General features: G+C 38.1%; 1 protein-coding gene across 11 annotated transcripts in view; it reads left to right on the forward strand.

Annotated features, from left to right (window-relative positions):
- The window catches only part of LRCH1 (leucine rich repeats and calponin homology domain containing 1), a 200,131-nt gene that overhangs the window by 146,284 nt on the left and 36,298 nt on the right, over window positions 1-17,549 (forward strand). For 9 of the 11 annotated variants that reach the window (XR_003434741.1, XM_027116260.1, XM_027116253.1 and 6 more), the window contains 5 exons: window positions 729-818; window positions 920-956; window positions 5,220-5,273; window positions 6,006-6,078; window positions 16,628-16,737. Coding sequence is in view for 9 of the 11 variants with exons in the window: in XM_027116260.1 (XP_026972061.1) it covers window positions 729-818; window positions 920-956; window positions 5,220-5,273; window positions 6,006-6,078; window positions 16,628-16,737 (364 nt within the window). In the remaining 2 variants the exon portion in view is untranslated. Of the gene's footprint in view, window positions 1-728; window positions 819-919; window positions 957-2,689; window positions 3,674-5,219; window positions 5,274-6,005; window positions 6,079-16,627; window positions 16,738-17,549 lie in introns of those variants that run through there. The other 2 variants (XM_027116262.1, XR_003434742.1) reach the window with 2 other exon arrangements.

The following is a 17,549-nucleotide window of genomic DNA, read 5'->3' on the forward strand; positions in this document are numbered from 1 at the left end:
TATCTTTCACACAACCTTAGCATCAAAAAATTGAGTTGAATATTGCTATCCTGTTTTGCTTTTGTGTTGGTTTCTTAAGGATTTCTGACTGTTGGTTTGATACCATTTTCAATGGCCATGTGTAATATGAACTTATCCCTACTTTTTAAAATAGCTTTATGACTTGTATATGACTTATAGAAATTCCTTATTTTATAGATCTTAAAAAAAAAGTTCAGCTCTTAAAATCACAGAAATTCAGAAGCTGTAAGACAATTTCAGAATTTAAAATGCATATCAAATTGCTTATAAATTCTTAGTTTTTAAATCGAGAGTATTAGGGTCTATCAAAGAGATCTTCCTGTTAAAACAAATGCCCTTGGTACATATACCATAATATAGTACATGCATAGTATAGTATAGAACAACTTGCTTCTGTAAACTAATAAATTTCTAGAATAAAATTTAGTGTGTGCTACCTATGAATATTATGACCTTATCAGAAATTACTAGTATATTTCAAACAAGTTGGATTTTGATACCAAAGCACATGGAAAATTATATTAAAACTACATTATATTGTATTTGGCACATGGCGGGGAAATACCATGTAGTTTGAAATTTCTACCATAAACCTTTCATTATTAAATCTTAACAATAGACATAACTTTTAAATATATGACTAAAAGCAGTAGAATTTATTGGAAGTTTAATACATTGGGTAACACTTTTTTCCCCTTACTCTTTAGATTAAGCACAGATATTACAGAGAGAAGTGTTGTAAACTTTTACCCTGTGGACTCAGCAGAAGACTTAGAATTACAAGACTCTGCACTAAAGTATGTTGACCTTTTTATAACAATGTATTTTACCTTTTTACATTGAAATATTTTTGCTTTAAATTCCACTTTGTATCATTTTTTCCCTCTAATTCCTACAGTGGTCAGATACAGTTGGAGACGTCTCCAGAATGTGAGGTAAGGCTGCTCTTGCATTCACCAGAGCTCTGGTGCAATACTCTGCCGCAGAAGAGTGGCCGCCATATTTTATCGAGATTTATCGTGGGGTGGAACATTCATTAGTGAGATCAATATTCAAATTTATTCAAGGTCTAGTTTTCAATTTTTTTATAGTTCTGGCTTCTTTAGTTTTCCTGCTTATCTGTTACACTCACCTCCCCTTAAAGATGAGAGTTGGCTGTTTCCATTAAGTTCTCTAAATTTTTTATGTCAGGCGGTCGGTCTTAAGTCAGGCCCTGGCAGCTAAGACCCACACGGAAACCTCCTCTGTCAAAAACTGGAGGTAGGGGCTTCCCTGGTGGCGCAGTGGTTGAGAGTCCGCCTGCCGATGCAGGGGACACGGGTTCGTGCCCCGGTCCGGAAAGATCCCACATGCCGTGGAGCGGCTGGGCCTGTGAGCCATGGCCGCTGAGCCTGCGCGTCCGGAGCCTGTGCTCCACAACGGGAGAGACCACAACAGTGAGAGGCCCGCGTACCGCAAAAAAAAAAAAAAAACAAAACTAGAGGTAGGACCATCTGATGCAAGTTTTACCAGCCACAGATGAACATAAACTAGGAAAGACTTGAGAGACAAGAATGAGTGATTTGGGATATGCCTAGGAGGATTAAGTGACTCTAGCAAAGAGAAACTGGTAGAGGGTGGGGTTTGGGGACAGAGTAAAGGTAGGTCAGGCAGCTACAGATGGTGAAATTTGGGTGTCTGTAAAGAAAGCAGGTTTGACATAATTAACTAGAGATGAGCCTGGAAGGTCCCGAAGAAGCAGGCCTAGAGAGATAGGCTTGAGTCAGCGACATGGGAGTAAAACATTGTTTACATACGACCTGTTTTATCCCTTCTTACTGAATAGGCTTAGGATGGCTAATTTCAGTGCAACCAATTTATGTCCCCTGAGGTGTCTGGACACGTACCATAGTAAAGCAGTTTCACACTCTTAACTAGCTAAGTCTCTGTGTTAAATGAGGAAAAGAACTGTAATCGAAAAACCCATGTTCCCAGAGAGCGTGGCTTCATAGTTGAGTGTAATGACTTGGAATTATGTTAAGTTTCGGCCCTATCTCAAAGACTTGCTAACTGTGAGCTCCTGTGGGCTACCTTTCTAACTTCACCTTTATTTTCTATAAATTGGGATCAATCTTGTAACCCAGGACACCTAACTTAGCTGTTACTGTTACTCTGCTCTGTGATGGTCATCAGTGTGGTCCTTAGAATCATTGCACTCCCTCTTCCCCAGGTGGAGGCATCACTGAATGACCCAGTAGTAGGACATGCTGCTTTTGATTCTGTACAGACTCACTTTTAGTTTTAGCTTTTTATTTGGAAATAATTTAAAATTTATAAAAGGTTTATTAAAAAATTACAAGAGTCTACAAAAGGTTGTAAAAAATTATAACCTTGCACCCCGATTTACCTGTGATTAACATTTTAACACATTTGCAGTATCTCTCTCTTCCTCCACACACATAGTCCTTTTTCTGAAAATTGGAGGAAAAGTTTTGTGTATCATAGTCCTTTTCTCTAAACATTTCGGTGTACCTTTCCTAAGAATAGGGATTTTATCCTATATAACCCCATTTCAGTTATCACCTTCATAAATTTACAGTGATAAAATATTTTCATCTAATCTGCTATCCATATTCCAAATATTTAGGTTGAACTAATGATGTCTTTCATAGCACTTTTTCCCCTTCAGTGTAGGAGCCAGTCTAGAGGCAATAATTGTCAGGTAACTATATAGTTTGCTTTATTCTGGAACATTTCCGTAACCTTTCTTTGATTTTTTATGACCTTAAAATTTTGAAGAATATAGTGCTCCTCTTTTTGGAAAATGAACTGCCCCTTATTTTGTGGGACAAAAATCCCTCATATTTCTTCATGATTAGATTGAGTCCCTGCATCCTCGTTTGGGATGCTGCACAGGTGGTGCGGTGTCCTTCTCAGGTACCACATTTGGAGGCACATTGTGTACATCTGTGCTTCCACTGGTGACATTAATTTGATTACCCAATCGAGGTAGAATCTGATTTCTCCACCATCTAAGTATTCTATTTTCCCCTTGCAATTAACAGTCAGTCAGTGAAGAGGTACTTGGAGACCATGTTAGAATCCTGCTGCAGACCCACTTTTGATTCCAGTAGAATAGATGCCCTCCTGTGTGCATGATTTCAGGAGTATCAGGCAGACACCAAGCCTCTAGGAAAAAAGATCTCCATTCCGTGTCTGATTTACAATGTTAATAGTTTTTTTCCCCCTTTTTGGTTGAATGAGGAGTCACGTTCAGTGTAAGGAATTCTTACACATTGTCTTCCTTCTTTGGGCAATTCTCTGTCCACATGATTTTAATAAGGGAGAGGAATTGCTGGCTCTGGTGGAAGAAAGAAGTCACAAGGAGGAGGAAAAGAAAGTGGTAGATTAGCAAGGCCAGTGCTGATGGTTATGTGGGACTTAAGTGGGACCCTCCTTTATGGTTTGGTGATTTTTATGTTCTCTCTTCCATCTTATTCAGGAAGAAAGCAGTATCTTTACAATAGTCTTGAATCAGTTAGCCAGTATTTGTTGAGTCCCTGTGCTGGATTCAGCCTTGTTTGGGGTGTCGAAGACTGGGATAGGAAGAAAATGAAGTTGCCGTCACTTTTTTTTTTTTTTTGCGATACGCGGGCCTCTCACTGTTGTGGCCTCTCCCGTTGCGGAGCACAGGCTCCAGACGCACAGGCTCAGCGACCATGGCTCACGGGCCCAGCCGCTCTGTGGCATGTGGGATCTTCCCGGACCGGGGCACGAACCCGTGTCCCCTGCATTGGCAGGCAGACTCTCTACCACTGCGCCACCAGGGAAGCCCTGCCCTCACTTTTAAGGCATTTTAAAAATTGTGGAGGAAAGAAGGCTTAGACATTGAGAAAACTTAGAGAAGAATATGAGAGAGTTCATAATCCTGAGTGTTTTAGGTGCTCTGTGAGACAGGGGAAAGGATAAGAGGTTAAGGAAAGGGAAATAAACCTAGATTTGGGGGGCAGCTAGGATTTGGATCGGTCCCAGGAGGCAGCTTGGCCATGGTTGAATCAGCACAGAGCATGAACCGGACAGAAACACTGAGGGATAGGCTGGTGCCCAGTTAGATAAGTGAGGCCAAGATTATGAAATGGTTTGTAACTGTCAGCACATCACATTATCTGACTTTTAACACACTTTAGATGACTGTCCACATCAAGTTTGGGTAGCAGTGGAAACCATTCAGGAAGAATTGCAAATTATACTCTCATACATAAGCAATATCCAATAGGGAAGGATGCTGTGGGGACAACAGGGAAAATTAGAGGAATGAGTTTCTTACAGAGAGAATCAAACCTGCAGGTTACCTGTTAGCAGTTCAGACATTTAATTGAGTAGGGAAATGAATGACTGTTTTTTCTAAAAATACGTTATTCCCTTGGGTTTGTCACAGTTGGGAATATTTTTTAATAGCGCTCCTCAACAATAGGAATAGGAACAGACATCTGAAATTTATACTAGTTTGGTGACATATATGAAGATGTTTATATTAGCTGTCACCAAATTTTTTTGGATCAATGCTTTTTTTTTGGGGCTGTGCCACGCGGCTTATGGGATCTTCGTTCCACGACCAGGGATCAAACCCGGGCCTTCAGTAGTGAAATCGTGGAGTCCTAACCACTGGACTGCTAGGGAATTCCCTCTGTGGGGTTCTTGATTACCTTATAAAGAAGGCAGATCTGGGTAAAATAAACTATCGAGTTCCCCAGTGGTTGACAAAGCAAACTGATGTTGAATTGACAGCGCAGGATTTTCCTAGGTCCGGGTAGGTATATTTATTAAAAAGCTCCCAGTGAGATTCTGTGTATTTGGGAACTACTGCCTTGGACCATTTATAAAAACCCTTATGCTCCCAGCAGGTGGGAGCCTGCAGGTTGCTTGGTAACCTAGCAAGGAAAGCTGAAGTTCACAGGTACTTTGGGCTGAGCGCTTTGCTCTGGGAAATCCCTTTTCTTAGTTTGTGTGATATTTCAGTGTTATTTTTCTGTGGATATAGTTGCATGTTTTTAGAAAATGTAAGTATGGCCTACTTAACTACTAATTAATTAATTCAGCGTATTATTCATTGTGTCCCTGTGTGCCAGGGATATGATGGAAGTTAGAAAAACTCAGTTCTTGCCTCACTAATTTTATAATCTGATGGAACGTACCATGCATTTCTTTTCTTCCTTAAGGTGCAAAATGATCTAACATTACAGAGTAATGGGAGCGAGTATTCTCCCAATGAGGTAAGTTTCCTGAAGATTAATGAAAGCTGAGGTATTTTGTGAAGACTGAATTGGAATATCTTGTACAGAAATCTATAATCTGAGACTGTGATGATTCATGAGTTAATTGTATTGCAGAATCTCTGAGGGAGTCTCTCATTAGCTCTCATAGCCCGATCCAGCCCTATCCATAATTAAAGACTCATTTTATAAGACATATTTGGAAGACCAAATGTGGGAACATTTTTATAGAAAACGAAGTGAAAATAGCTCATGTAGGCAACATTTAGAATGTCTCGTTATCTATAAGTGATTCAGTGTGTGGTTTCCCTATAGCTGAGACATCTGTTCAGTGTTACCTGTTTTCTCATCTCGTTGTGTTATGAAATTCTTTATCAGATGTGCCCTCTGTGAGGTGGATGTGAGTGAGTGCTTGTAGGTGCCAGTGCCTGCACCTGAATGCACGCATCTGTTCGTGAGCAGAAAGGGATTGCCAGTATCACACAACTATGAACTGTTTTTATAACGAGCACAAACAATTGGACGGATCTCCCCCAAAACAACATTATGTCAATTCTACCACTTAAAGCATTAGCAATGTGAAGATGCATCAATTATCATTTTTTAGTCAGGACTTCCTCACGGCAGCAAAGGCAAGGAGGTCGTGGTTTTATTATAATCCTTGATCATAGAGAGGCATGCAGAGTTCTGCTCCAGTTCTTTAAAAAATGTCCTTTCCTTCTAACACCACAGATGAGAGAGAACTCCCCTGCCATCTCTCCTACCAACACCAGCACAGCTCTGTTTGGCCTGAAGCCTCGATCAGGTAAATTGAAACCTTCGTGTTCTTGCACGTGTGAACAGCTCAGGAGTTTCTCTTTAGCCTTTTAAATGCATACATTATAGTGTGAGCAGCCTTGTCAACTCTGGTGAGTTTGAGTCCTGGCATCAGAACCCCACTACAGCGTGGGGAGGCCATATTTTCGAGCCTTGTGGTCGTGAATCACCTATTAACGCCATGTTATCAGTAATAGATTATCTTACCTTCTTTTGAATCAGAGCAAAGAGAAAAAGATGTTGGGACGTGTAAGTGGGAAAGAAATATTCTGTTGATAAAATAGCCACCCCTTTGCCCCGGTGGTTCCTGGTACCTTGCTAAATTAAGGCTGGTGACTCTTTTCTGAGACACCCCTCATTTGCTCTCTGGGCCTTCGTAAGGACTGTGTATTTACTCATGTGACAGGGTGGTCATTCCAAGACTCACATGAGTGGTCGGGAGACATTTTTAAGAGCATTTCTGCTTATATTACCTATTTTATTTTAACTTAGTATATTCACAAACGTAAATTATAGCAATGTGCAAAACGACTGCTGATTTTAAAAAGGACTATGTATAGGAAAATTTGGTTCTTCTGATTTCTCCACGTACTTAAAGTTCTAGCACTATCTACCTTCTTTTAGGTGCTTCTTTGTTTTAATATTTTTGATTCTTAAGTCTTTTGCATACACTCACTGCTAATGCTTTTCGGTAAGTGCTAAGAAAGGACTCGGACGCTTTAAGCAAAAGGTAGTAAAGAACTCATATGTTCTTGGGTTTTTTAATAAAGCATTTGGTAACAGTTGAAGTTAGACATGTGTATATTTTGAAAAAGGGTACCCATAGAAAAAAACGAAGATGGTTCTTTTATAAAGGAATGTTTCTTCGTTTTTGGAGAAAGTTGATTGGTGGGTAACATGTGGCCAGATGTAATGGCTTCCTGGCGTTTTGAATGGGCTGTAAGACAAAGCCATTTGAGAAGATGCTTGGGTGTGGCAAGGGTTAGGAGGTGTTTTATGGAGAACCAAATTGTGCATGAAATAGGACTCAAATGGCTAGCCTCACCATTCATGGAGCTGAGAGTATGCAGCCAGATCTGGGTCGGGCCTCCATTTCCAAGGTCTCAGATTGTGCTGGGAGGAATGGAGGCTTCCATGCCTTGAATGATGATCTGCCAGGAATGTTCCCTATACACTGAGGACTTCATGTTGGGCTACAGACTTTCTCCTATCCCTTACAGGCACTTTTACACAATTTAAAAATATCTTAGGGGCTTCCCTGGTGGCGTAGTGGTTGAGAGTCCGCCTGCCGATGAAGGGGACACAGGTTCATGCCCTGGTACGGGAAGATCCCACATGCCGCGGAGTGGCTGGGCCCGTGAGCCATGGCCGCTGAGCCTGCGCATCCGGAGCCTGTGCTCCACAACGGGAGAGGCCACAACAGTGAGAGGCCCGCATACCGCAAAGAAAACAAAACAAAACAAAACAAAACTTATAATTGAGCAAATCAAAAGTTGAATGAATCTCCAAAGAATAATATTCTTTTGAATGTGCATCTTTGCAATTTAGTTGCAAAATTGTCTCCGTGACTTTTTCAATTCTTTTTATGGGGTCCAAACTCAACTTATCAACCTCATACCCACACTGTTGAACCATTTCAGACTCTTTGTGGTGGTGAAAAATAAATGAAGTATTTATTCTGAATAGCAGGAAACAAAGATAATTTCCTTTCCTAGCTTCCAACCTTTCTATAATGCTGACTAACCAGTGCGGAAATTGTGCCAGTTGTAGAAAGCTTTGTGGAGTTTGGGTGTCGTAAGTAATGCTGATTTTTCTTCAGGAACGTCAGCTGGCATGTTGGAACGTTATGAAACTAGCATCATGTATTGGGAATTTTAAAATTTTTATTTAGTGACTTTAAAATATTACAGTATGTATTTTTCACACTTTCTAGAAAATAATATACCTACTAATCTTAATTGAAGATCACATGACTACAAAAGAGAGAAATTATTTTTGATTGAGTAGCTTTGGAACTTTAAAAAGTGATTTAATTTTTACTTTCAAGTTAAGTTTATGAATTCATGTGATTTCTGTGTTAAAAATAAAAACAGACTGCTCAAATTAGCAAGTGGGAATAGAAACTTAGATTCTTAAAGTAGACTAATAGTTTTCTTCAAAAGAAATTTTATTTTCTGTGTTTTCCTCCCAAGAAAGACAGCTGTATATATCCAAATATGCATTACTAGAATCATGTCCCTGTATTTTACTGGCCCTGCCTTATGATTGAATAAAAATTGTATAGATATTTCCTAAACATCAAAAATTACTATATGGATAGGTAGTCCAAAAAAAAAAAAAAAGAGATGTTATTTCATAAATGACCAATTTAGAAGTGCCTTGAATTGACTGACATCTATCGGTTAATTAGGTTTGTTGTTAAAGAGACTCTACTAGTGTCCGAAATAGGTTCTATACTGATCAGTATCTAAGACAGTATTGAGAGGTATAGCTGTATGTCAAGGGTTGAGCAGAGTTGGCTAGATTCACTTATCAATAAAGCATGCCAGCAGACTTACAGATGTCTTTAAAGAGAAATTTTACATTACCTTGGGAAAAAAATCCACCAGTGGTAAACACTGATTCTATAATAGATTTATTTCTAAATAATTGACATGTTTATACATATTAAGCTTCTTCTATGTAAACAAATTTTTTGTGTGAATCATATTTGCTAAGATTGTTAGTTATTTAGGTCTTTGGAAAAGGTATCTGGTAGGTCTTTTGCTTTTTATCTGCATAATCTATGGGTACTCCTTCTTTCCACTGACATGATTCATTAGTACTCTAAGTCTGTGGGCTTGCGAACTGTTAACGATTAACGATATTAACTGCATGCCAAGTATATGATTGATAAGTACTAACACTCAGTTTTTTATCATTCTTTTTATTCCATGCGCCATCTTTCATTCTTCTCCTATATTGTACATTTGAAATTAAATTCCATAATATGAAATTCGCTTCATTTCCATACAATCCTTATGCCATTTGTGAAATGCTGCTGCCCCTTTGGTTTTTCCTGGTCCTTGTGCAACTGTACGCGGACTGGCTCTCTCGCTCTCCTGCAGACCCAGCCCTCACTCTTCCTCCTATCTCCTTCAACAAACTTACACAGGCACAAACATGGGACAACTCTAGCTACAGTGTTCCATCTGCAGGAGACAGTGACAATGGTAGGTGGCTTTGTACCTATTCTTCAATGTGCTCATTAATAAGCCAGTGAATGAATATACTGAACATTCATTTCTGTGCAGCTGAAGATAGAGTGTATATTCTCCTGCATGCCTGATATAAGAGATAATAATAGTAAACCTGGAAAGTCCAGAAAAGTGCATGTGGATTGTTCTCCGGCAGTTTATCAGACTACATTTAATTATCTTGAATATTCTGAATTTTGGAAGGACAGTACAATAATTTCTTCTCTATCCTTTCTGCTTGGGTTTTTTTTTTTTTTTTTTGGTGTGTTTGCTTGTTTATAAAAATTGGGGGTTTGTACATTTGGATAATCTCTGCTGCTCCTGCTTCCGGACTAAATGCTTTCAGAGTTTCATCTTTTATCATCTATGCTTATTTACCATATGAAATTTTTCAAGTAATCAAGACATACTGTGGCCAATCCAAGAGGACTGCACTGAAAATAGTTAGAAGTGAGAAATTCCTAAAAATGAAGAGAAATCACTTGCTTTTTTCTTTTTTTTTTTTTGCAAATTATTTGCACATTTTGACTTTTGATACCTTCAGCCCTTTTGAGTGTAACTTCATCTGCATGATATTTAAGAATGGTAACTTGGCTTGAGAACCAAATGTGCAAATAAGAAATTGCAGACATCTAGGATTCATGTGGATATCGTTTGATTTCGTGCCACTAAATATCTGAAGTAGCTTAAAAGATGAAAATAAAATAAATATAGTCATTTAGATATACTTACCACAGATATCTGAATCTCCATACTGGTCTGTTACTTCAGATGTTAAACATTTTACTCCGAGATACCAGAAGATAAAAGTAACGTGACATGAAATAGAGAGTATGATTTATAGGGAAGAGAAGTGATATGTGGGGTAAAACCACGATGCAAGCACAGTAAGAAGATGTATTTTCTGATAATACTTATTTTTTTAATCTAAGTATCAATATGTTATATGTAATGAATAGAAACCGTATATTTAAAACATTTTCTGTGATTTCTGGTCAAAATTCAACCAAAAAATGCTTTTCCGGACTTCCCTTATGTACAAGGATAATGTATATCTTGGCAGGTTAGTTACAAAAGGAATTTCATTATTTCATAGATTTCTAAAATTTTAACTGAAAACAAGTGTGATTAACAACAACAGGGAAACCAAAGTCCCTTCCTATATCATCCCATTTAAAATTCTGGAAGTTGAGGAAGGCTAAATGAAAACTTTCTTGATAAACCTGTTCCTTTAACTTAAAAATAAAAAGGGGAGAGAGGCATTTTTGTTTTTCAGAAAGCATGGCTATTTATGGATCTGATGTTATTTAAAGGAAATGAGCCTAGAATGAAAGATTTATGTGTGATTTGCTATTTCCTTAGGAGTGATATCTGAAACCAAAGACTTTTTTTTTTAAGCTGGGTAAGATCTAGACATCTTGCGTAGCAGTAAGATTTCTATGTTTATGGATGAACCAACCAAAACGAGAAAGGTGGGTCACGCTGGGTCACGCTGTTAGGTAGAGGGAGTGGTGGGGTCACACCCAGGGCTTCTAACTCTCTGATCATCTCCTCTCCACCATATCTACCTTCATCTACAGCTGTTTATTGAGGGTTCTTTGTGCAAGCTACTAAGCCAGACGGCCTTCTTTTTATTGAAAGTCCTAAGATTTCCATAGAAAAATAATCATTGTGAAAATCTTTCTGAAAATAAGATAACCTGGAATACTTCTCTGGTAGTTTTTGTTTGAGTGAAAATTCCAGGGATTCATGTGTAGCTATTATGCTGTACCACACACACACACACACACACACACACACAAATAATAAAAGGATTGTTTTCAGTATTCATCTACCTGGGTTAATCATGTCAGATATTGGATAGTTGTTATTTTCCCCTATTTGCAATTTGTCTACAATATGCCCTGGGCAAGAGATGATTTTCTATTAATTATCTATTAATTTTCTGGCAACAGAAATCTTGGCAAATATTTGTGTAGGTTCCCAGATCTGACCTTTCAGATAGAATCTTCATTTTTTTTGTGTGCTAAATATTGCCTTCTGATTTGAATACATTTTCCAGTACATTTTTTAAATTAATGAAGAAGCACTATATGTATCCCCAAGTATATGTGCTAAGGTTGGAAGAGGAATACAGCCTACTTTTATGTTGTTCTTACTGGTTCCTCTGAAATAGTAGATCCTATTCAGTGGCCTCTCATGGCATTTCAAAGCTGATTACCCCAGCAGTTTTGTTTCCTCATATTTTCTCCATTATCCAGTATCTGCAGCTATCTCACCCCGTGTAAATAAATGGCATCATATTACCAACTCAACCCAGCATAATGTAGCTTGCCTTTCATTTGTATTTTTATTAATTATTTTTGGTAAAGTTGGCATTTTTATACCTTGTTCACTGTCTTTATGTTAAAATTACCCTTTTATTTAAATTCCAATATTTAAGTAAAATTTAAATTTTATTTTAAAAATGCATTTAAAATAATAAACATAGCTTTCTAATATTTGTTTCAAATATATCTCATTTCAAATTCCTTATTTTCCCTAAAACTCATTCTTCAAAGAAATAAAAAAAGGCAAACTGGCTAGAAGGTCCTTGGGAGTTTGAATTCCCACAATCCCCAAAGTTCTACCTCCTAAAATGGATGGGGAAGGATGTGGATGTGTGTCTGTATGTATTTCCACCCCTGGAGCTGGATGGGGCAGCTTCACTTCAAGTTGTTCTTAACTTGATAACTTCTCTTCTGCTCCTTTTCTTGTGCCCTCTTACTACTCTGCATCTTTCTTTCCTTTTCCCCTTCACTTTGAAATTAAAATCATTCCTATCTTCCTTTGAATTATTTTCCCTTTTTCATTTGCAGTGAATTGGTAGGTGCTAATTTATACTTAAAATTGATCTTTAAACTATCACTGGAAAGTGAGTGAATGGACATATCTATCTTGGGCCAGTTTACAGACATTTTCTGGAATTGTTTTACCATAATCTTGCACTTCTAGGTATTATTTTCCCCATTACAAAAATGATGAAACTGAAGCTGTGAGGTGAGAGGTGTTTCAGTGGTTCAGTATTTTGTCTTCATAGTAGAATCATCTGGGCATTTTATACACGATAGCTGCCTATACCCCACACTGCCTGTGCTGATTTATTCGGAGTAGCATGGAGTCTTCGCACTGATTATTATTCTTATTATTTTACTGATTTTATGTTATGTTTAAGTAGGTGAAAACCACTGGGTTGAATAAACTGCCCAAGACCGTAGAAAGCATTTTGAGGGCAGAGGATTTACATAATTCATTTTTGGGCACCAGAGGGAATAAATGAATTGCACTAATTAGATTTCTGATTCACATTAACCTGGATCTACAGCTCATGATACTTTTTCAGAGCCACCATATTGCTGCCCTTGAATTTGTATGTCTTCAACATCACACCCAGTCCAGGTTTTTAATTTCAAAGGAGAAGTTGAGAGCCAAATTCCAAAACCTCATGTGTCCACAGAGAAGAAATCTAGAGTTAAATTTAGACAACAAAGGTTAATAATATAGACTGATAATTTCTATGCAAAGTTCCTTTCACTTAATAATTAAATAAGTAACATTTCAGGCAATTTTTAGAGGAGCGAGCTTTCTTTGCTTAACTGAAAGATACTTTTACAACATTTAGAAAAAGTTTCTTGTGCACATCCTTAAATACTTACTGAGTGCCTCCTATGTGTAAGGCATGATGCTCGTTACTGTGGATACAGATCTGAAAAAGACAGACTAGATCTCTGCCTTCCTGGAACTTTTATTTCAGTCTCTAATGCATTCAGACCTGGAGACTAAGTTTTAGGAGATTTTTCATGTTAAAAAAAATTGAGATGACTGATTATCAGGGTAGGGTAATCTCTGACAAGGTATTCTCCATATAAAGTGATCTTTGAATGAGGGAATTTTTGAAACACTTGTTTGTTTATTCATCTAACAAACTGCTTTGTGGGGCAGGGGTAGAGGTTTAAATTGGAAACAAACATAAACTCTTACAGAGTCCTCATGGAGAAAAGCAGATCTCTCCTGTAAGAAAGTGAAGAGTGCCGTGAGAGACACAGATAAAGCATGTTGTACATTCACAGCTGACAGACCACTCCCAGGTCAGGGATGAAGATGAGGGGAAGGGTGAAGGAGGAGGTAGAGATAACGGAAAAGTCAGTGGACTTGGACGTGTACCTGCAAGGATGCATTTGATATTCTGCATAAGCATATTCACCATTCCCTGCAGAGTCTTTGCTTAGAAATTTGTCTCTTCAGCTAAAGAAATTGCAAATATGAACAAATCGTCCTTTTCATTCTTTGACTGTTATCAGTATTTGATATACAGTAATTAAACAGCTAAGCAGGACTCATTATTTCCTGCATCTGAAATCACCTATTTCCTTGTCTCTTCCTACCCCTTGTGCATGCATGTGTGTGTGTACACACACACACACTGACACACACCCTCACTCTGCTCCCTTGCCCCTCTTTTTTTCTTCTTATTTACACAATCATTGTGACATTTGATGTGAAAGACAGTTACTAACAGCACGGCTCTTAATATTGTCTTGCAGCCACAAGCTAAATTTTTATTCCCCTGAATTAAGTAGGGGAGTTCTTGAAACGTAGTGATATGAAATTAAGGAAGACCGGAATAATTCCTCCATAGATCAATTTCCTGAAGTTTTGACCAGGCTGGTCACTGCATTTATTATTTAAATATGACTTGAAAGAAAAAACAAAACAAAACAACTGTGGATAAAATAATCAGAGCTACCATAATGGTCCTATTAAAATTATTCTGTCATAACAAACTTATGTGCTTTGTAGATTTATTATTAAATAGTTCATTTTAAATTCTAATGTATTCTACAATAATTAATCTATTTAGAAAACTAGTAGTATTATAGTCAGGTTTCCAGTAATTTTATGTACATTTGAAGTATTCACCTTAAAAATAATGGTTCACGTATGTTTTAACACTTTTTGACCGCTTACATTCATAAAGCAAATACCCAAGCATGCATTTTGTATTTTTTGAGACGTATGGGAATTTAAGATGAAAAGCAATGCCAGGAAATTAAAGCCCAGATACCATTGAATTATCTTGGTGTCTTACACAGGACTCTAACAGGGTATAGATACTTGAAGAGTATGCTGTTAACCAAAAGTTCACGGTTAATTTAACTTCCTGATAGCTTCGTATTCAGAATGAAATCTGCCAGTAAAAACATACTGAAAATATTAAACATGTAGTATTAGATAAGATTTCCCCCAGAAAAAAAGGGAAAGGAAAATAAAACCTCCAAAGAAAACAGTAGATTTGTTTAAACGGTTCTGGGGCTCCCCTTGCTGGCCAGTGTGTGTATTACTCAGCTAAGTCCACATTCCTTGACTTTTTTTGGTAAATTTGGTTGACTTTTTCTTTGGTGGTGTGGATTATTTCTAGACTTTACATTTTAATATATATCTCTTCTGGTCACTATGTTTAAATGGGTAGATTTTTTTGGTTGGTCTCAATATGGTGCAAAGGCAAATTTAATGCATTTCTAGTTTCTTCCATGCTTATTTTGTCAAATTCTTCCTCGTTTCCCTTTGCTCTGTGAACTTCTCATCTCTCCCTGCTGGTTGGTCAACCTACTTCCTTTGCCTGCCTTGCCTTTGTTTTTGAAACAATTGGTCTCGCTTCCTGTGGGGTTTGGTTTTTGTAGGTCTTGGTGACAAGACTTTGGCTCTTCCTTAGGTGGCTTGAGGCAGAAGCCCAGGCCCCAGGCTGACTTCTCTCTGAGGTTCCAGAAGGTGTTAACATATACAATAGATCATTCCCTTGCTCCATTAACTTCTGTAAGTCACGGATTTCTTAAGATGTGTCAACTTTCTGGTTCTCTGTAGAGCACCAGAGGGCTGATTCAGATATCCGAGAACTGATTTAGAAAGAAAATACTGAGATGTGAGAAGTATAGTGCAAGACACTTATTAAAGTGTTTTGGTTCAAAGATACAAACTGAGGTTAAAACGACACAGTTGGGTGAATAGGGGATAATTGATTATATGGTGGACTCCAGTTGTTTTTATTCAAAGTATATTTGTAAACCATAGTTCATTAAAAAACAAATAAATTGAAATGCTTTTAAAGTGGTTCATAGCAAATGTTTGGCAGAATAGAATAAACGTTACATAATGTTCTTATTCTACATCATTGAAGATACGGTAATTGAAACTCCTAGAATTGCAGTATGTCAGTGCAGCCTTCTACGTGGTATTGATTTTTAAAATTGGAGTTCTCTGCCCCAAATTTTCTGAAGCGCCCCCCTCATTTGTACCCCCCCCCCCGCCCCCAATCTGAAAATCTATGGGACACGGAGAACCAACTACAGCTCTTAACCGTTCTTTGCCCCCTCTGGTGTACATGGAAAGTTGACAGTCTTAATGAGATAAGAATCTCAAGGAAGAAAAAGATTCAAGTTTAAATTCGCCCTGGGCTTTGTATCCTAATTAAAATTGCCATAATCACTCTGCCCGTACATGGCGTATTTTGTACCTTCTCTGTTAGTCTTTAAAAGATGTCATCCTTCAAAGGTTGAGAGCATTCCTTTTCTCTGCAGCCAGGGCCTTACCTCCTTCCAGAGTTGCCACTGTGAGTAGCCGTTTCTGGAGGTTGTATGTTTAAGGACCTGCAGCCAGAGATGATCTCTTAAAACTGTCTCCCATCTTGCCAGCTTTTCTAAAAGGAGTCTGTGGTCATCTCTGAAGAGCTGACTTTTGGGATGTGCTGTCAGTGACGTGATAGAAGGCAGAATTTTTCCCTCCACACTCAGATAGCTATCTGAGTGGGTAGTGTGTCTCATCACTTAGTTCCTAACCCAGGCTGATGAAAACCTCAGCCAACAGAAGCCTTAACCTGTGCTTGTTTGTAACCTGTAAAGCAGTTGTCTTATTAGTTGAAACAAAGTATCCAAATTTAATGAAAGGATTGTGAAACCTGCAGTGTAGATGAAAACTTGGAATAAAAGCAGGGGGAAAATGTGAGAGAAGGGGTCTGCAATGGTGCCAAGGATGACCAATCCCTTTCCTGGATTCAATTGGTTTGTCCACACAACCCAGAATAATTGAATACATAATCTTCTCTAGCATATTCGAATCAAGCTTTTCATGCGAAGTCAGGATTTATCGTTTTGTGAGTGGTGAATGAATTATTTGGGATAAATAAACTATTTGATTTAAATGTGAGCAGCCCTATACGGCATCCTGTACTAGGCGCTCCATAAAGGCTCGTTTCCCTTTCTGTTACAGTGTTTCTTAGACCACAGAGAAATTTGGAATCTATAGACCCACAGTTTACAATTCGGCGGAAAATGGAGCAGATGAGAGAAGAAAAAGAACTGGTGGAACAGCTCCGAGAGGTACCGGGAAACATTGTGTAACTAAATAATTATTTCCAGAATTGAAGCAGCCTTCTGTATTTTTAAAAAGTAGACATTGGAGACTTCCCTGGTGGTCCAGTGGTTAAGACTTCACCTTCCAATACAAGGGGTGTGGGTTCGATCCCTGGTTGGGGAGCTAAGATCCCACATGCCTCGTGGCCCAAAAACCAAAACACAAAACAGAAGGAATATTGTAACAAATTTAATAAAGACTTTAAAAATGGTCCACATCAAAAAAATCTTTAAATAAAACAGTAGACTTTGAAGCACTGCAGACTGAATATCTAGTTTCAAATCTAGCCAGCTCACTGTTTGATATTGGACAAGTCACTTAACATCCCTGAGTTTGAGTCTTTTCATGTATTAAAAACAATAGTTCCCATCTACCTTCATGGGATTTTATGAGAAATATATGAGATAATGTAAGTAGAAATACTTAATACCTATGTATAAAATCTAGTATTATTTCAGTTCTGGTATGCTTTAAAAAATGCACTGTTATTAATTTACTTAATAATATGCCATGAATTTAAAGATATTTATAGTTAGCCTTACTACGTACCCCAAACCGGCCAGAATTTTCGAATGTCATAATAGGCAAACCATTTGAGTTCCTACCAAGGGTGAAGTCTCGTGCTGGGTGCCAGGGAAGATTTCAAGCTTGGTGATGGCAGGGACCATGGCTGTCTTATTCCTTGTTGTGTTTCTATCCCCAGCACAGCTCCTAGTGGGAACTGTGTATGTATTTTTCTAAGACCTCATGGTCTTTGTGTCTAGTTAGGAGGATCGTA

Source organism: Aethalodelphis obliquidens, unplaced genomic scaffold (assembly GCF_003676395.1).
Source record: "Aethalodelphis obliquidens isolate GAN/ISIS:26980383/991018 unplaced genomic scaffold, ASM367639v1 scaffold16, whole genome shotgun sequence".
NCBI classification, from domain to species: Eukaryota; Metazoa; Chordata; class Mammalia; order Artiodactyla; family Delphinidae; genus Aethalodelphis; species Aethalodelphis obliquidens.